The sequence below is a fragment of the Symphalangus syndactylus genome, chromosome X (genome assembly GCF_028878055.3).
Source record: "Symphalangus syndactylus isolate Jambi chromosome X, NHGRI_mSymSyn1-v2.1_pri, whole genome shotgun sequence".
Taxonomy (NCBI): Eukaryota; Metazoa; Chordata; class Mammalia; order Primates; family Hylobatidae; genus Symphalangus; species Symphalangus syndactylus.
Genome location: NC_072447.2, coordinates 101438546 through 101459861, shown reverse-complemented (window position 1 = coordinate 101459861; position 21316 = coordinate 101438546). Strand labels below are relative to the sequence as shown.

The 21316-nt window shown below is 33.1% G+C and overlaps 1 protein-coding gene across 3 annotated transcripts in view; it reads right to left on the bottom strand.

Annotated features, from left to right (window-relative positions):
* Positions 1 to 21316, bottom strand: part of DIAPH2 (diaphanous related formin 2) — a 953710-nt gene that overhangs the window by 709496 nt on the left and 222898 nt on the right. For all 3 annotated transcript variants that reach the window (XM_055269479.2, XM_055269480.2, XM_055269478.2), the window contains 4 exons: positions 17666 to 17740; positions 17516 to 17585; positions 13515 to 13651; positions 11487 to 11595 (listed from right to left, as the gene is read on the bottom strand). In XM_055269479.2, coding sequence (XP_055125454.1) covers positions 11487 to 11595; positions 13515 to 13651; positions 17516 to 17585; positions 17666 to 17740 — 391 coding nt within the window. The remainder of the gene's footprint in view (positions 1 to 11486; positions 11596 to 13514; positions 13652 to 17515; positions 17586 to 17665; positions 17741 to 21316) is intronic.

Below are 21316 nucleotides of genomic sequence, written 5' to 3'. Positions count from 1 at the left end.
GAGACTAATACTAATGCACATTTCATAATAAAGCATATGCAAGAGCTTGTTTCAAGTAAAGTATTTGACTAAATATATTGATACTGAAAAATGAGTTTTGCTTTTCTTACCTTCTGATTTTGAGATTCCCTATTATAAAAAGGAACTTATTTGCTGGTAATTTTAATCTAGAAGGGAATCAACAAAATGCTAAGTGCCAGGTATTCCATAAATTATTCCTAAGTAGCATTTTTGGAAAATGCTGCTCAAATCTAAGGTAACTGGCTAATTGTTTAACTGAAAAGATGCCATTTACATTTATTATTTTTTTATTTTTAAAGAATGCAATGAGTAGAAGAGTGCTCAAAGGGCAAACTACAAGGGGAATCCTCAGAAAAAACAGATTATATAAAGACGCTAAGTATTTATAGAAGCAGACACAAATAAATTAATAGTCAGCATGGGAAAAATATATTACCAAAAGCTAATATTTCAAACGTATTTTGACTTGACATCTACAGATTATGATAGAGTTATTTTTTCCAAAATAGGGAGAAGAGATTAAAAGGTATGCTTTACTTTTGAGTCTGTATCTTATATATTTAAGTTGCTTTTTGGGAGATTAGCCTATCTGCCTCACATCTATGTTCAAAAATCAAAAGTTACATGCTTTAAAAGGGCTGATTAAGGTTGTTTCTAACATGACCAGATATCTGAATGATACAACAATATAGTCTAATTTCTATGAACGTTCAAGTATCAAGATAAAACACTTAGGCAACTGACTAAATTTTTGCCATACATTTGGCATTACCTTTAAAGACATACCAGATAAGTTAGTATGAAGCTTATGCTTTAATGGATTACTTAACCTTCCTATTTACAATAGGAAATCATGTAAACCTTTATACAGTTTTGATAGGCTAGGCTATAAATTTGCATACTGTACATGTCCACAGCTATATTATCATTGTATTTGCTTAAATGACTCTTGTTATGTTACAACTATGACATGACCAAACAAGCCAAAGTACATGTCCAATCCAAAATTAATAGAGAGAAAAGTTGCCATCTGTTAGGATTGTTTTTGCCAGAAGAAATTCTAGCTTAATGGCTTGTATTAATACCCTACAAGTAAAGAGAACATTTCTGTAAGAAACCAGTTAATGAGCCCTGCAATTGTATCTTTATACAAATAAAAGTATTCAGATCAGAAGACAATAAAGATAATAAAAGTCAATAAAATTAATGAATGTATCAATATAACTTCAATAATATGTTTCAATATATTAAATACTCACTTTACACACAATGTATGAACATATAGTTTAATATGAAAACAAAGATGTTCCATCCATTGACTATAGTATATAATAATTAGGAGATAATGTGAAGTCAGTTTTAAAACGGTAAAGGTACTAGCTTAACAATGTACCATATATTATATATCATATTCTAATAGATGTTTAATTAATTACAAATAACAGATGAATAAACAGGCTATCATGTCATTTTCCAACATAAGCTGATAATATTCTTTTACAGAAATATGTATATTGTAATATGAATGTGGAAAACAAAAAGGTCATCTAAATTTTTGCTATTTCTTTATGCCGTTACACAAGTGCTGCCCTTTTCAGAGAACAGGAACGATATCTCAAATTCAAAACTGAAATAACTGTCACTATTTACAAATACAAAATTAAATTTAAATTAGCTTAAAGGGAAGAATATATTACTACTTAATTATAAACATGACAAACCCATTGTGTGTATCCTGAATTCATAGCTAAATACAAAATTCCAAACTATTATCATCATCATTATTATTAGTTATTAGACAATGTATTAGGTCCTTTACATAATTCACCATCTAATCTCATCTTCATAAAAACCACACAAGGTTAGTATTACTGTTATTCTTATTTTACAGATGATGAAGCAGAGGCTCAAAGCAGATAGAATAACTTATATAAGGCCACACAGCAAGGAGGAAACTCATGATTATAAATGATATCACTTTACTACAAATATAATTTCCAGCACATTCCAAAGGTCTCATAAACTCCATTTATAGATTCTCGCAACAAAAGATTTTAAGGATGGGTAAGATGATAAAATTTAACTGGTGCAACATGCTTAATATACTGGGGATATGTAGCTTTAAAACTATAGGTTAATTAGAAAAATAGAAACGATATGTTGTCTAGTATACATAGTGACTATCATAATACATAATGTAATGCAAAAAAAAAAGCAAAAGTAGAAAATGGTTCTTGGAGTGGGTTAAATTCCACTTCATGTACATCCTGAGCAGTAAAGTATAAATGGCATCCTATCATCCAAAATAATGGTCTACCACTCCTCTCCTTTACTTCCTGCCACCCCACTCCATACTCAGCATGTATATGCATGTGAACACATGCATACACCCACACACACACACACACACACACACTCTACAGTACTGTGCGATTCAATATGGGAGCCACTTATCACAGTTTAATTTAATTACAATTAAATAAAATTAAAAATTCAGTTGCTTAGTTTTACTAGCCATTGTTCCAGTGCTCAACAGCCACATGTGGCTAGTAACTGCGACATTGGATAGCAAGGATATAGAACATGGAAGAAAGTTTGACTGAATAGCACTACACTGGAGATTTTAAAGAAAAAAAGAGATCTGGCCTAATCTCTGAAACCTTCACTTCAAAGCACTACAAAACTCATTGCTGAATAATGAAAATTTCAAAATTCATATGCTCAACTTCCAAGTATACAAATCTTTAAGATATGAGTGTACTCTATTGTCCTCTAATAATGCAAAATCAATCTGCTTTCCAAAAAAAAAATTAAACTCCAGAGACAGAAAATAATCATGAGATTTTAAAGCTAGACAGAACATAAAATACTCTAGTCCAATATGCTATTTAAAAGTAAAGAAACTGAAAACCTAGAAAGATTGGATGATTTGCCCAAGATCACATAACTAATAAGCCCCAATGATACAACTAGAACTCAGTTCTCTTGACCTTTAGCCTTGGATTTTTTCTACCACATTATATCACACAAATCTTGCTTGATATCATTTCTCTTTATCTTAGAAAACAAATGCCCTTGAATTGAATATCCCAAAGTCCATTATCCAGAGTTGCTCTGTTGCTTAGTGTCTTTATAATGGCTATGTTTCAAAATGGCCCACCATATCTATTGTTACAAATACAGCTTCCATGAGAATCAAAATTTTAAAGTCACAAAAAAATCAGTGAATTTCCTCCATTATTAATACATATGCTAGGGCCACAATTCTGATGTTTAATTAGTAAATACAATCAATTTCTATATTTGCATTTTCATTCAGTGATGTCATAAGATTTCAACATGAGATGCATATATATCCTATTAAATGAATACATAAGCATACATAGTTAAAAACTACCAGTTCTGTGCATGTGATAAAGTATCCAATCATTTATGTCATGTATAACTATATACTACACTGAATTATTATCAGTTTTCTACCACATTAAGATCCTTCCTTTACTATAACAGTTTATTTTATTTCTACAATAATAATCTACATTCTTTAGTCACCAGATGCTGTTATCTTCATTCTGGGGTGGTATGGTATAAAGGGTGAAATATTACAAAACAGATGATAAACTTTCAAAAGGCAAAGCTCAACTGTATATGCCTAGGGTTTATTTGTATCACTTAACTGTCCCAAATAAAATAATTAAAATATAGTAAGTGAATGACATTTAAATATTTCCAATTTTACTGGCATAAGACATAGCATTACAAAAAGAAATTTAAGTTTTTTTGTTGTTGTTGTTTACCTAAGTGACAGAGAAAGGGAAATATTTGAACACAAATATCTTCATAAAATTACTGGAAAAATGCTAGAACCTTTTACTGACTTTAACTTACAGGCTTGAAAACTATACAAACATCTATCTATTTAATCACAATTCATAGAGCTATGGGGTACAATAATTGATAACTCTAGGGCATTCTCAGACAGATTCTTCATATTGCCATTATCTGTGACAAATTTTACTTTTAAAATTTTATTGACACTGTTCCACACTTGACCTTATTAAGTACTTTGTTGACATTAACAAAAGTCTTTCTTTATCCTAGCCCAGCAGGAGTTAGGAACAAAGACGATTTAAGTCAAAGTGTGAGAGAAGAAAGATGTGAATGTACAGAGCAAGTTAATTGAGAAATGGAGTACTTTCCAAGCCAACAGAAGTCATGTACAAAGGTATGAAGGTAGAGGAATAAAACAGCATAATATCTACAGGAAACAAAGCACAATATGACTAGACTAAAAACATATGTAGAAGGGTGGTGGAATATGAGGCGAAAGAGAAAGCAATAGCCAGATGAAGTATTTTGTTTGGGCTAGGACTAGACTGTAATTCTGGAGACTGTGGGAAGCCATTGTTGGACTTCAAGCAGTGAACTATGGGAAGCCAATGTTGGACTTTAAGCATTCTGAAGTGCATTTCTAAGAAAAGTATTTCAGAAAGACAACATTGGGGAAGATAATTTAAATGGGGCCATAATGAAGAATAGAACATAGAGAAAGGATAAAACAGTGAGATCTAACAATGCTCTGAAATTAAAAAACGGCAGTCAGGGTGGAGAGAGAAGGACACCATGTCGAGGAAGGGAAATATAACATTAAGGATACAGAATTGATAGGATCTGGTGACTAATGGAACAGAAGATGGAGTAAGGGTAGATTCCAAGATGACTAGTATATTTCTGCTATATGCTAATTGGTGGGTAATACTAAGGTCAACCAGGATTGGGAATACAAGAGAAATGCAGGTCAAGGCTGGAGAGAGGATTAGAGTAGGGAGAAGGATTTTTTTAAAAAGGAAGATAAGTATATTTAACGACAATATTGAATTTTAAATCTAGTCAGGAGGGAGCTGAACATATGGGGTCTGTGAGTTGGGAGGAAGAGATCAGATAAAGACATCACATATGAGTGGTAGTTAACTGAAGCTGTGAGGATAGATGTGATTGCCCAAGGATCATCAATATGAGAAAAGCAAAGTACCAAAGGACTGAGGATCAAGCTCTAGGAACCTGCAGATTTAAGGGTCAAGCATAGAAATAAGAGAATTTAAATGAAACATAGGTAAAAGAAAAACAAGGAGAGCTTATGATATGGTTTGGATTTGTATCCCCACCCAAATCTCATGTCAAACTGTAATCCCCAGTGTTGGAGGAGGGGCCTGATGGGAGGTGACTGGATCCTGGGGGTGGTCTTCCCCCTTGCTGTTCTTGTGATACTCAGTGAGTTCTCATAAGATCTGGTTGTTTACAAGTGTGCAGCACCTTCCCCCTCTCTCTCTTCCTCCTGCTCCAGGAAGCAGGGTGTGCCTGCTTCCCCTTCGCCTCCCACCATAATTGTAAGTTTCCTGAGGCCCCCCCAGCCATGCTTCCTGTACAGCCTGTGGAACTATGAGTCAATTAAACCTCTTTTCTTTATAAATGACCCAGTCTTAGGTAGTTCTTTATAACAATGTGAGAATGGCCTAATGCAGTTTAGTATCACGGAAGTCAAGGGAGGAGGCAGCTTTGATAAAGGAGTGATCAATAGTGCCAAATGGTGCTGAGGAAGCTAATATAACGACTTCAAAAGCGGCCTGTTGCTTTTTATATCATGGAGGTCACTGGCAACCCTCTATTACTGAAAATGATAGGTTTGACAATTATTCAGTGTTGAAACAGATTTAAAATAAAGGCATCCTTCTTTAAGTCAGAAGTTGGTTTTGTGTCAATACCAAAAATGACTACATTGTACAAATATCTCTAAACAACCTCCCATTATAGTAATCTATTTTCTAAATGACAATAATATAAAACTGTCAATAAATAGAACAAGTTTCCTAAGTAATATCAAGCATTCATTCAACACTTTATAAATGCTAATTTCCACAAATTCTCTCCATATTCATAAGCCTCGATGCCTTGTTTTCTTATAAATGCACTTTCACTGACAAATGATTAATACTTTGTCCAAAGCTACTCCCTCATATGTGATGGTCTGAGTACACTAATGGCTAATTTACAAGTATGCTTGCAGTAAAATCTCAACACTCAAGAACCACTGTGGAAAGAATCAAGCCACATAGAATAGGTCCATATGATCTGTTTATCTATTTAAGTATCAACATTTTGTTTCACATGGGACACTCTCTGAAATGAATTATATAATTCCCACATTCTTATGCAAAAAAAACTAGATATAATTTAACAATTTCCTGTTGAGTCAGGGTCATCACTAAATATGTGAGTTAGTGAGGCATGGTGTTAACTCAGTATCTCGGGAGGTACTGAAGTGTGCAGCGCTACTAGCCTCTGCGCTCTGTGAAGTCCATTGTTATCCTTTGCATTCCAGTTTCAGTCTTTTATTACATTTCTATCTACCCCTCCCCTGCTGCCAGCTTGTCAGTTGTCACTTCTTGATGATTCCAGTGTACGATTCTGGAATAAACCTTCTCCCAACCTTCCAACCTGCACTTCTAGTCTGCTGTGGATGTAAAACATAATTGGGTTCGTTAAGATAACATATGAAAAGAGAATAAATAGGCTCTGATTAAAGGCCAAAAAGTCGTTCTCACCATGAGGCTTACTTGATAGATCTGGTGACATTTGTAGCCTGCTCAGATTGTTTTATTTTATTTTTGTTTTATTTTTTTAGTTCTCACTTATATTCCAAAGGAAAAATCTATTAAATAGGTGAGGACTGGATAAGTGAAGCTATCACACATCAGGAAAGGGCATATTTACAGCTCTGTTTTTGTGTACCATATCTAATTACAAAATGTGCAGAGTTCATTATTATTTTCAGCATGTTAGAAAACAGTTTTTAAATGTATTAAATTATGCTACTCCACTTCTTTGTATATACTGAAATACTGTAAAAACATGGCACCTTTCAAACTAACAGCAGCCTGTGAAGACTGGGGCTGTTTTGATAGCACATCATTGTATTTTAACTATACTACTTTCCCTTTCTATAAACCATTATTCATGCTCAGTATACCTTAGGTTTTCTTACCTGGCTATCTAGAAAGCAGTTTCAACTGGATGCTGGTATTACCTCACTGTTTTTTTATGAAGTGACTGCCAGACTATTCTGGCCTCTATTTCACCTCCTGGAAGCCCTTTTCACCTCTCATCCTACTATAGTACTGCTTCTCTATTGGCAAAGATAACTTATGAAAAATGCTTACTTGTCCTTCAAGGCCTAGTTAAAATATCACCTCATTACTGAAGCCTTCCCAGACTTATGCAAGACATAGAAGAAACAGATATAGGTGGGGAAAGATAGGTATTTCAGGCAAAGTGTTCTGCATGATAAAATGTTTGAGAGCATTTACAAGTGTACAGCATATCTGGGAAACACCAAATGTAATATGGCAAAAACATATGGTACATTTGGGAGAATGACAGGCTCAAAGGCCAGAATATTAAGTTAGGGCCACAGTGAAAAAGTTAGCAATGGGTCATGAGCATAGATTTTTAAGAATGATAATATATTAGAATTGGACTTATTTTTTAAGGATAACTGACAACAGTGTAGGGTATTGTCTGGAGAGAAAGAACATGTCAGTATGGGGTACTAATTAGGAAATTGTTGAAATAATATTGGTGGGAGAAGATAAAGGCAGTGGAAGTAGAATGAGTTAGATTCACAGTCAGTATTATACTTTGTAATAAGACTTGATGGCGAATGCAGGGGACAAAAAAGGAAGAAGTGTTGAGGAAAATTAAAGATTGGGTAGAAGATGATACCTCTATAACCGAAAAATAGGAAACACAGGAAGAAGAGAAGACTTAGGAAAAATCAGGTTAACAGAAAGAGATAATAAGCTAAGTTTTAATATAAAAGGAGTTACAGCTTAGTAGTTAAAGCACGTTATCTATAGCCAGACTCCCTGGTGTGTAACCTGTGCTTTCCCATCTATTCACACTGTGACCCTAGGGAAGTTATTTAACCTCTATGAGCCTCGGTTTAATTATCTATAAAATGGGGATAATACTTCTATCTCTCTCATACAATTGCTGCGAGGTTTAAATAACATATTAAAGTATTTTAAACACTGTCCAGCATATGGGTTGTAAATGTTATTTTAAATTTCTTAATTTTATGATACCAGTCACTGAGCTGGACGTATAAATCTGAACAATCACTACCACAGTTGGATTGTAAAACTAGATAAGCAATTGAGAACATTCATAGACAAAATTGTTTAAAAAACTATGTCTGTATGTATATACATGTACATGTAGATATGTGTATATGCATGTGAATGTATGTACATAAAATGATACTAAAAGAGGACCAAGGATAGAACATAGGGAACAAAATACCCAGGAAGTAAGAGAAGGAGAAATATATTAGGAAGACAGAAAAAAAAAACCATAAAGGTAGAGAACAAAGGAGAGAATGGTGCCTAGAAAGCCAAGGGAAGTAAAATTTTCAAGGAGGAAGGTGATCAATAGTGCCAAGTGATCAAGATTGGAAAGAGGCCATTGGATTTTGAAATTAGATGCTCACTGTAAATCTTTTTGAGAACTGTAATAAAGTTGAGTTGTAAAAGGTAATTTAGAAAACATAGAAAACAAATATGGATTATTCTTTTAGAGGCATGGACTTTAAAATGAAAAAGACAAGAGGCTAGTTAGAAGGTTAAGTCAGATCAAAATAAGCTGCTGGTGTATAATCTGTGCTTTACAGAAGAGACCGGAGAATGCTACTAAGCTGAAGGAAAGTCAATGAAGAGAAGAGTGTATGAAGATATGCGATTTATCTTCCACCTATTTCTCGAACTCCTGAAGATAATGAAAATCCTATCATAGGTACAAAATTTCACTTTAAAGGTAAGCTAGGAAAAAAAATCTGTGAGAAGTTAATAACCTTTTTTAAAACCCCAAAAAGGGGGGAAAATGTATATAGTTGTTATTTAAAAAATAATTAGTCCTGTATTTTAACAAAATTACTTCCCGAGACTGTAATAACATTTTGGGAAGTCTCAGGATACTACAGAAATAGAAAAGTAATTCTGTTAAAATACAACACTAATTATATTTTTTAAACAACAGATTTAAACTTTTGGGTTTTTGTTTCTGTATTCTGAATGTATTTTTGAACTTTTAGAGGACATCTTTTCATTCACATTAAATAGTCTAAATAAACAAACTCACTTCACAATTCTTGTGAGAGTACTAGTCTTTATATATAACAAATTACTAATTTTGTAGCTCATTAAAATGTGAAATTTTAAATTGTGGTTTGCATATGTTTGCATCTATAATCATTATTCAACAATTTCTGGAATACTTAACAAGACGTCTATGATTCTTCCATATGTTACTTGTTAACAACTTGTCACTTTATCATTCCATTCTGTCCAGCTTCCTGAAGGCTAGCAAATGTCTTTCCCATCTCATTGTTTGGGGTGAACTACTCATTGGCAGAGGTATCCCTTCAAAGTACAGGCAATGCCGTATTCAAATTCTGGCATCACAAAGACATGGGTTCAAATTACAGCTCTATCCCTTAACAGCTGGGTGATTTTGGAGTGCCTTCTAGCAATTCAATTCCCCAATCAGTAAACCAGAGGTAATAATACATAACTCACAGAGTTGTAGCTAAAAATTTAATTGAAGAAGATTTTAAAAATATATCAATGTAATGAAAACTTTGAATATAAATAAAAGAGTTCATTCCTACTCAACAAACTTTCGAAGAGAAGTACAAACATACACATATATCTGAAAAACCAGTGAAATTTAGTTAGGTAAGCCCAACCACAGGAACATGAACAAAACTTTCAAAGTCATCTTAAAAAGGCAGTTTTCAACCTTTCAGTAGAGGCATAAAATTTTATCAGGATTAAATTTTATAAGAAACAATGTATTATTAAACACTGGGAAAAAATATACTAATCTTTAAAATACGTAATATAATCCCAGCACTTTGGGAGGCCAAAGTGGGCGGATGACCTGAGGTCAGAAGTTCAAAACTAGCCTGGCCAACATGGCGAAACCCCATCTCTACTAAAAATAAAAAAATTAGCCTGGCATGGTGGTGCATGCCTGTAACCCCAGCTACTTGGGAGGCTGAGACAGGGAGAATCGCTTTGGGAGGCAGAGGCTGCCGCAAGCTGAGATCGTGCCATTGCACTCCAGCCTGAGCAACAGAGCGAGACACCATCTTAATAAAGAAAGAAAGAAATAAATAATACATTTGACATAAAAGTACAACATAAAAGCTGATCTAAAATTTTCAATATAGTTGGAGTAGAAGTCATGATTAACAAAGATCCTTCAACATTTGGAGAGGTATTACAATTTTGTAACATTACAGATTCTCTTTAGACAAGCCAATTCATCTGTCTGATGCTGTTTCAAACTCTGGCAAACAAAAATACAAATACTTCATAATACATAAAAAAGGAGAAAATTAATTGTGTTTGTTTCACATCAAGCAAGAAATGTTGAATTAAACATTTGATGCTAAGTAGCTTGATAAAATTAAATGTGGAAACTACCTTCTCTTTGTTGAACAACAATATGAGAACTAAAAAAAAAATTCAGAGAATTTTCCATGGTACATTAAATGGTATACATTGTCTAAAAGAGAGATTAGCAGAGACCAAAAACCTGGAATCAAATTCTGACTGTGACACTTAAAAACTGTGTCACTTTAGACCAGTTATTTAATCTCATTCAAGTTATTCGTCCCATAAGCAAAACAAAGGTACTACAGTAATACCTACATATCTAGGTTGTTGTGAAAATAAAATCAAATAATATATGCAAATTAAAATGCTTAGTGCAGGACTTCATACCATAAATATAGCCAATAAATATGCATTCTCATGCCTCAAGAACAGAGTTATTCATAAAATGCATCATTTCCTGAAACCATCTAGGTAAAGGTAGTGAGTTCTGTCATTTTCTAAAGAAGGCATTTAGTAAGTTGTGTCTACACAGGGCTATCAAATGAACGCTAACCTAAGAATTACAATTCAATCCCTTCTATTCTGGTGAGTCACACCTTTGAATGTTGTCTGAATGGCACAAAAAGAGATGTGTTTAATTTTCTTAAATTAAATGGGCTTAAATTTCTACAAGCCCACCGACTTCACTAACACTTGCTAGGATAATGGCATTGGCTGAACTGCGTGCCCTTTTGCCTGAATTATTGCTAAGGCTTCAATTTCCCTGGTTTATTACATTAATGACTAAATTCTTGTCTAAATATCAATGACAGCCATAACTGCCACATTTATAATAATTCAAAAGTATTTTTCCTAATTTTAAACAAATTGCAATTCTCACAAACTAGCAACAGGAAAAATTTAGTTTTACATTCCATACTACTTAAATGCCAGCTAAAATGGAGTTGATGTTATACAAAATGAGTACTCTAAATATAACTCTAGAAGCAATTTAAGACAAAACTAACTCACCTGTAATTGCAAGGCTTCCTGATTTTCTAAACCTTCCACAATTGGTGAAAATCGTTCCCTGTTATTTCTTTCTGCTGCTGTTGTTATAGCCCCTAAAAGTTTATCTAGACTGTAGAGAAAAAAGAAGAAACAGAAATGAGAAATACTTCTTATACACACACAATGAGCGTGGGTCCTCTCAGTATTCCCTGTTTTCTGTCTGGTATTCGATGTTTATATATACCATTAGAATTTTTATAAATTATCATTTGCTTTTTTGATGGAAATTGTATGTTTTCAAATATGTATACATACTGGAATGGCTAAATCAAGCTAATTAACATATATTGCCTCACATACATTTTTTTGTGGTACGAACAATTAAAGTCTACATACACTCTTCGGAAATTTCAAGTATACAACACACTGTTATTAACTATAGTCACTATCACGTAAAATAGATTTCTTGAACTGATTCCTCCAGTCTAACTGAAAGACCATTACAATATAGGAATTGTGTTCCTGTCCGCATTTCTTTAAGGCAAATATTGATAGCTCTAAATAATTTTAGGGCATCAAAAGGAAAATTCGATTTTAAAAATCTTAAGGAAAGTAACTTTTCTGGGTGACATTAAAAAAAGAATACTTAGGTGATAAACATTAAAATTTAAATTTTCAGGTTTTGATATTTCATGTGTTAACATTAATATCACTTAAACATAATATGACACCTATAATTGTTAACAGTTTACTGGAGCATAAACAGATTGTAATTTTATAATAAAGTTCTGGAAAGACTGATTATTTTTTAAAGAATTTTTTTTAATCAACATTTTTTGACAATGGAAAAAAAAAAAAAGACTCTAAAAAGGAAAGCCCAGGTAAAGAAGAATGTATAATTATCTAGCACAAGAAACTTATTAACCTGACCAAAAATACTGGTAAGTATCTCCATACAATGCCTAAAACAAATTAATCTCTATATAGTATACTACTCATCAAATTATATCTGAAATTATAATTAAATCATAACAGTTATACTGGACTACACTGTATTTTATGTATATTGAAAATCTAAGTGATTAAAAAATATTTCTTACACATGTATAAACTGACTTTTAAAAAATAAAATCTAAGGATCCTTGCTTTTACATATGTTATCTCATTCTCAGTTTGTTATTGAGGTGAGACTCAATATGATAATATTTTTGTTTAGTGTTTGTCTTTTGGTTTCTGAGGACAGTAGCAAACACTAAACAACATCTCATTTTACTCTAACAGTTATGAGAAAGTCAACATCTTGCAACATCCTTAAATCTTTGCATAGTCCTGTTCTGACTCAAATTGACATTATTACTGTCATGCAAAGTGTTCCAAGGAAATATTTTGGTTCGGGTCCTTAGCAGATATTTGATTCTTTATCACAAGGGTTCGTTACAAACTAGATTTATTAATGTCATCAAATCTGAAAGTTTGCTTCTGATTCAATATTATTTCCATAAAATGTGATCAAATGCATGTTCAGCAACAACTTGCTGCATTTGGTGGCACATATACACTTTGAATAATTATCAACAACTTTTTTTCTAACAGGTGGGTTTATTTCACTTTACAAATAATTTTCATTTACCATGGCATATAAAGTAAAATACTATTATAAGATAATGTAAAATAAAGGCATCAATTCAAATTGTGTGATATGCAGCACAGTGTTTGTGTATGTATGTGTGTGTATTTGCCAAAATAACTCTCTGACTTTTGTCCACTTTCTAATGATTGCTGTACCTCCACCAAAACAAAATTCTGCTCAATCACTTTGAATCCAACTTTCAAGAATTTCCCACTAGGATTTTATCTGTTTAAACTTAGTTTCTATAATATCAACAAAGAAGCCAAAATATAAACAGGCAAGATAAAAATTTCAATCAAAAATTATCTAAAATACTGTTTTCATGAAAGTTACCCAAAGAAAGAGAACAAAAGTAGGACTTATTAATTTCTTAAGTGTCATTTTCCATGCAGCAAATATAATAATATAGCAATACTTACATGTTCTCTTCTCCAACAATGCAAATAGCAGAAAGTATTTTTACTATTTCAGTCATCATGTTGGGTTGTTTGGGGTCAATTGCTCTTGCCAATAGTAAAAGACTTCTTTCATCTCCTAGAATCCTTTGTAATCCAAACTAAAAAAAAAAAAAAACCTTCATTCAGAATGTCTATGGAATATATCTTTAATTTAAAAACGCAATGTACAATGATCTTCCAAAAACCCATACCCCCACAATGAGGTTCTACCTAATTATATGAATATTCTTCAAATGCAGTTATCTTTGTTTTTTATATGAAATCACTGCATCTTGGAGTTGTTGCTCCTTGATCATATATGATCTCCATTAGCCTGCCCTAAAAATTCCATAAATTTGGGGAAATATGGGAACAATCAGTATTTCTTCAACAAAGAATAACATATAAAGCGCATACTGATATGATTTTCTAAAGTAAGATTCTACTTATGTCATTGGGTCTCCCTGGAGATGTCTGGAATTCGTGGTTAAATTGTCCAATATGTTTGTATGAAAAATTAAGGTGAAGAAAAAGAGAAAATTTTTTTAAAAGGCTCTTTTGAATACTATATGCCAGTATAAGCCTCAGTATGGATATTCCCATGCCTTCTCTCTCTTATCCTCCCTGATTCAGACAGCTGTGCTGCACTACAAAAGCTGTGAACCTAAAGAAATGGCACCTGGGTTTTATTAAGTGTCACAAGTCAACTAAGGAGAGAAAACACCATTTTCATTTATTTTCTAAGCATGAATATGTGTGTGTATGCATGTGCATGCATGAATTTAATAAATAAGTAAAGAAATTCTAATGAAAGTCTAAAACTTGAGTTTTCATTACATTAAGAAAGCATTATCTTTGTCCCACAAAGTATTTTTCAGATTTCTTACAAAATATTTTTGCTTTATTTTACAGTCTAATGGTGAAACTGGATATTTCATCGGAGCAAAATTTCCATTTCAGCTAAACTTTAGTTTATTACCAACCATATGAATAGTTCCATCAGCCCTAATTTAACTTCTAAAAGAACTCCGAGTGGCAGATGGGGAACATAGCTAAAGCTCTTAAATGTGAGTTTATCACAGGTCATAATAAATAGGAAAATATATGGAGATAAGATAAAAAAAAAAAAGAAAGAAAATGCAAGAAACAAGTCTGGAAAGAAGCAACAAAAACAAAATAGATAAGTATGTATAAAGGTGGCCAGTAGATGATTAAAAGTAATGAATATTAGTGAAAAACACATTTGCAAAACTGAGAGACAATGACCATGCAATTACCAAACTTAATAGCTTTATGAGTCATTGAGACTGAGAGTGAAATCACTAGGTTTAAAAAATTTTACTTAATGTTTAAAAGTAGTTTTTAATATATAGAGACACATCAAAAACAAAAAAAGACATGAGAAATATATCTGGAAAATCATTAATCCAAACATCAGAGCAATATTATAGTACTGGAAGTTAAGAAACAATGGGTTGCTTTTTATGATCCTATTTTTACATGTATTGGATAAAAGAAAGGAGTTGTTGAAGTAGGTAATCTAAACTCCATGGGGCCAAAAATTTTGATGTGTAAGTCATTTCGGATAAAAGCTTAACTCCTTGATCTGGACAATTTATTCCAACATGAAGTGAACAGATCACTGCATATTTTCTATTCTGAAGGCATATTTTATGCCTATTGTTTCACATATCTATAATTCAAAAGATCCATTAATCCATGCTCTGAACACCTATGTGTAAGACATTAATGTGGCTTAACTAAAAACATCAATTTCGAATAATCTAAGTCAAATCATTATGCTTTTCGAAACTGCCAAACTCTTAAGAAACTAAATGTTGACAAATCAAAGCATGTCCTGTTAAAAAAAAAAAAAAGGGTCTATAAGAATCTTACTATTATGACTCTCTCTAGTGACTGTCCTGATTAAAATTACTTAGCATCCTGAAAAGCCGTGAGAATTGACAACATGAGTCAATAAGAATTTAGAACAAAGGGTCCTATAGCTAAATTTACAGATGAGGGGACTGATACTCAGATCAAGTAATTTTCCAAAGGCCACACAACTTATTAGGAACAAAGCATGAAGTATATCTCCTGAATTCTAGAACTGTGTTATCTTTCCATTAGGTCATTGTTTCCCTCGATTGAAGAAAGAGATCTATCTTGAGCTATGAAGAAGCAATGCTCATTATTTCCTTGTTAGGCATCAGATTCTGTTTAACTTTGTAACCAAAGACTAAGAGCCCAGATTTTGAAGAAAATCTGTACTAGTAGTGATGGGAATATTTCTGTAAGAAACTTCCAGAAACAGTACAACTAGCATATTATATTCAGAAGTCTCATGTCCACTAGCAAGCATTCATTGCATATGCTGATATAGTAACATTCTTTGCTGATACATGTATGTATAATATATAAATACTTATATGTATTTCCATATGCTTGAGACTGTTTATAGATTAATACATAATTTTATTGCATTGTTATTAATAGCCATATTTTACATTTGGCAAACTTCTACTTATTGTCGTAATTATTTCTATTATTTATTTAGAGATTATTAAAATACTATGTAAAGGGAATTAGGCAATTAAGTGAATTAGTCAATAGTATTTTATCTATAGGTATGAAGTAAAGACAGTAAAAAAATAGTTTATAGAAAAAATACTGTAACTTCCTAACCTGAGTAAAGTCTATTTTTAGAAGAAAAATCATTGTCTAAAATTCATAGGGTCCCTTATAATGCAACTAGTATTATACATATACATAAAAAGCCCTGCAATTTTTCAGAGATGTCTTATATGTATGTAAACTTGCTGACATTAATAAAACATAAAAGAAAGAGAAATCTCAATCTTACAATGTTCTTAGCAAATAAGTCAACCCATCCCTATAATTTTCCTTTTCAATAGAACAGAAATTATCTGTGTGGAAACATATTCAACAAACAACATTTAAATTTTCCTACTACCATTAAAGAAAAAGCATTATTACCTAAATTGAGAATAACACTAATTCATTCGCATTATTTCAAAAACCCACCAATAAATATTTTGTGAAGCAAAGTATAACTTTCATGTAAGTATTACTTAAATATTATGAGGATTTACATCATAAAGACCCTTTTGTAAACTGAACAAGCACTCACTATTTTGTTCATTTCTCTTTTTTTGTTACGTTTTCTGAACATTTAGTATACTGTAAAATCAAAAAGACCTCTGTTCACATGAAAGAAATTATTGGAGGAATAAACAGAAAAGAATCAGACACAGCATTTCTAAATTATAGACAAGAGTCAAATACAGTTTCTCCAATCATTTTTTTGTTTGTTTGTTTCATTGACTAGCTCACCGTCCTGAGGAAATTAGCAGCATTGACAATGGAAAGTACTGTTTTATCTATCTTCCCTATATGAAAGCAATATATTTGAACAGAAGAAACATTGGAATAGGGCTCCATTTTTTTTTTTTTTTAACAGATTTAGATCTACAGAAGTTATATCATCCCTGAAATCCTCTGGATGCTGTGAGGACTTCTTTGGTTAAACTGAAATATCAGCATAGAAATAAAAAAAATTTGAGAAAACAATAGCTCACATTTTGGAAAATTAAACATCAAATTTATCTTTTATATATGGTTTCAAATGTGTATTTAACCTCACTGTAAAACTTTATAAACACTTACTATTTATAAGCCTGTAAAAACTAGTCTACAATTAATTAATATAGCAGAAACATAAGTAAAAAATAGGTACGGGGTGGGGAAGAAGATTAGGGAAAAGAGTTAATGCATGCCGGGCTTATTATTTAGGTTGACGGGTCGATTTGTGCATCAAACCACCATGGCACATGTTCACCTATGTACATGTACCCTGCAAATAAAAAAAAAATAGTAAAAAAATATTTTGTTCATTTCATACTTTCATAGTGTTGGGCAAGTTCTCACCTTTTGTGACTGGGGCAGAAATATATACTACTTACCTTATTATTCATAAATGCTTTGAGGCATTGAATAAGTTTATACTGATTCTTCTTGTCAATATTTTCTTGCCTAAATAAAAGAAAAATGTATATTATGTCGTGCTGAAACATTTCCCCTTTGGTGATTTTAATTTTAGTGTTTATTCTTACTGTTTTTTGTCCAGAAGCTTTTCCAGCTCATCCAATAAGAGTCCAAGACCTTCATGGCCAAAGTTGTTAACCCAGCTAAGAAATAAACAAAAAATTAGATGTATAAGTAAGTAATTTTAAAACATTAAATATCCAAAATAAAATTTTAATTTTCAAATGTGATAATTCTGTCTCAATATTGCTTGTCATTATTTTTTCAATTCCCACTGCTTCAAGTATTGACTCTATGAGGATGACTCAGTGATCTTTACCTCAACCCTAGACTTCTCCATATTTTAGATTGCCCATTACACAGCACTGCCTTGGCTGTTTCACCAGCATGACATACTGAAGCATGAGTTTACAAGCTGAATTCATCTTCCTCTGTCTCCATACACCTAAGTCAACTTATCTTCCACTCTTTAATACTTTATTAATAACATCACTACCCTTTAAATTCTTCCGACTTCAAATACTGGCATAATTATTTGATGCCCCATTTCTTTCACCTTTGCACTTATTCTATTTATTCAGTCAACAAATATTTGTCAAGTGTCTACAAAGTTCCAAGCATGTTCTAGGTGAGAGAGATACATAACAAGCAACAAAACTAAGCAACTAGCCTCACGGACTTTACTGTCTAGAGACAGGGAGACAGTGAACAACTAACTAACTATATAATAAATGTAATAATTGCTTTGATGCAATGAAGAAAAATAAACCTTGGAAAATAGAATGAAAGGAGTGGCAGGTTGCTATTTTTCATTGTGTGATCAGGAAAGATTCTTTGATAAGGTTAGGTATTTCAGCAGAACTCTGAAAGTGAGGACTTTCCAAGTAGAAGGATTAAGGGCAAATTGGGTCATGAGGCATTAGCTAGTGTGTTGAGAATGTTCCAGGAACTGTGAGGAGACCCATGTGGCAGGAGCTGAGTAAGCAGGTTTAGGAGATTAGCTGGACATAAAGTCTCCTGTGTGGCAGAAGGCTGAAACACTGCTAATGTAGAGCATTATTCACAAATATTCTACTTCTACTTCTAGAATGCCTCCTCCAAATGGCCCCTTTCTTCCTTTCCAATGCCTGTGCTAACATTCTAGTTTAGCCCTAGTTATCTTTCCTTTAATAAGCCTGGAGACCCCCAACTGGTGATTCCCCAACTTCATTCTTTTCTTTTAATCATTTTACAAAGTGACAGATTAAATTGCCCTTAACCAAAGTTTTCTGTCCAAAAATTTCCACTGGACTACTTAATACATTTTAAATCATTTGGCTCAACATTCTGATGTAGCCTCAATCTACCTTTCCAGCCTCAGGCCTTAACGCACGTGTGCCAATAAAATCAGACAAATTATCATTGCTAGAGCCCACTTTGTGCTTCCTCATGTTAGCTCATTTATTCTTTCTTCCCAGAAGGTAACCTCAACTCCATCTCTCCCAACTATTTAAAACTAAAATTGGCTGTTTTAAGTCATTAATGTTTTCCCCTGTAATTCCTCCGATCAAATGAGTTCTTTTTCCTTAAAATCTCCATGTAATATTTATCTCTTACTGCTTGACATAATCATAATGATTCTTGCCATGTCTTACCTACCCCTCTGGCATGTAAATTCTCTAAAGATAGTTATATCATTTCATTAATATTTCTATATTTCATAGTGTTTAGCAAGGTAGCTCATATATAGCCACTAACTATATTAAATAGAGTCAACACTAAATAAGTATTTGCTAATTTAAATTTAATTAAATTTACTGGCTGTATGGTTAATAGAATAAGCAATCTCATACTACCCAAGAACATCATAAACATAAATCAATATAGACTTCTGTGAAATAATAATATCTATGCTATATATATTTAAACCATTCCATTCCAGTCTCTATCCATTTCATAGCTACCTAAGGTAAATCTTACCAACAAAGCAGAGACCTAAATTTTTAAGGGAATATCAGAGACATCACATCACTGACAAAAATATATTTTTAAAATAGCTCATATTCAGAACCAATCGCCATCTACAATATACATAGAAGCTCATTTTAAACAAATTCTGCTTTAATTTCCATAATGGAAACAAGAAAAAAATCAATATGGCATTGTAATGATAATTGGCAACAAGCTACTATCCAATTGAGGCATGTAATCATCTAGTGCAACCAGCTATTTTCTCTAAAGGCTCGATAATCAGTGAGGTGGTGGTAGAGGGATAAAGGGACATCAGCTTCAAGTATAATATACTTAAATAATATGTAATGTATAATTTAATTTATCACAGAGAAAAATCAGCAGATATCATTACAGCACACTGTACCCTGCAATAACCTTTACATAATAGGAATTCTGAACAAATTTATATATAGTCCTCAATATCCGCTTTGGCATTTGGGAAGATGAAATAATCCATGATTTCTTTAAATTTACCACAAATTGTTTTTAAAATTCGGAATTTTACTCATATTCTCTTTATGTCTACTGCTATTAAAATTATTAGAGTTATTTCTTTCTTGGTCTAGGGAAGCATGATTCACAAGAACATGATTCAGATTTGTTCAATTGAAATCAGTCGCCCACACATCCCGTTTCAAATGGTGCAGTTTATGGTACTTTGGTTTTATTCAGGGAAAGTTACTATTTTTCTTAAAAAAAAAAAAAAAGATACAATCATACAACTTAAGTGTGAGGAGGCAGGACCTACTATTACAAACCAGACAGGGAAAAGTCTTAAATGAGAATATTTTAGGCCAATGGACAGAGGAGGCCTAGTAAGAGTCTTTAAAACTTTTACAGTAGAGAGAATGGGAGCCTGAAATGAGCCCATTGCTAAGGTGATAAAATAATTACCAACAATGACGCAAGCGGTTAAAAGGAAGGGGGTGTGGCTAGACATAGCTTTGTTTCCTTTTTCTCTTGCCAGCACCACCATTTCTCTGTCTTTCAGACATCAAACACTTTGTGAACTCCAGCCAAGCACTTACTGTTTTACTGCTTCTCTTTCTCTCTCCTCCACCCCCTCCCCCACTCTCTCTTTCTCATATACATAGAGTATACTGATTTCAGCCAATACAAAAGTGGTCATGAAATGAGGAAGCAGTTTAAAAACAAAATGTTGGCTCCTGTATGTGAGCATGTGGGCAGAAATTCTGACACTGAAACACTAGAAGCAAGCATAAATCAAGGGTTCTCAAAGTGTGCACTCCAAATCAGCAGCATTGACATCATCCAGGAACTTGTTAGAAATCAAAATGCTTGTGCCCTACCTCAGACCTACTGAATCAGTAGCTGGGAGGAAGATAGAAACGTATGTTTTAAGTACTTCTCCTGGTGAACCTGATGCTTGCTCAAGTTTGAGAACCACTAGCATGGAACAATGGATTGCTGAGAAGCAGGGGAAGCCTTTCTCAGGCAAGACTCAGGCTCAGAACTCAAGGCTGCTTTACATGCCCTCCCAACCATACTGTGCCCTCCCAACCATACTGTGCCCTCCCAGTGCCACAGGACACAGATCAGGAATCCAGTTGAGGGCTGGGCACGGTGGCCCATGCCTGTAATCCCAGCACTTTGGGAGGCTGAAGCGGGCGGATCACGAGGTCAGGAGATCGAGACCATCCTGGCTAACACGGTGAAACGCTGACTCTACTAAATATACCAAAAATTAGCCGGGCGTGGTGGCAGGC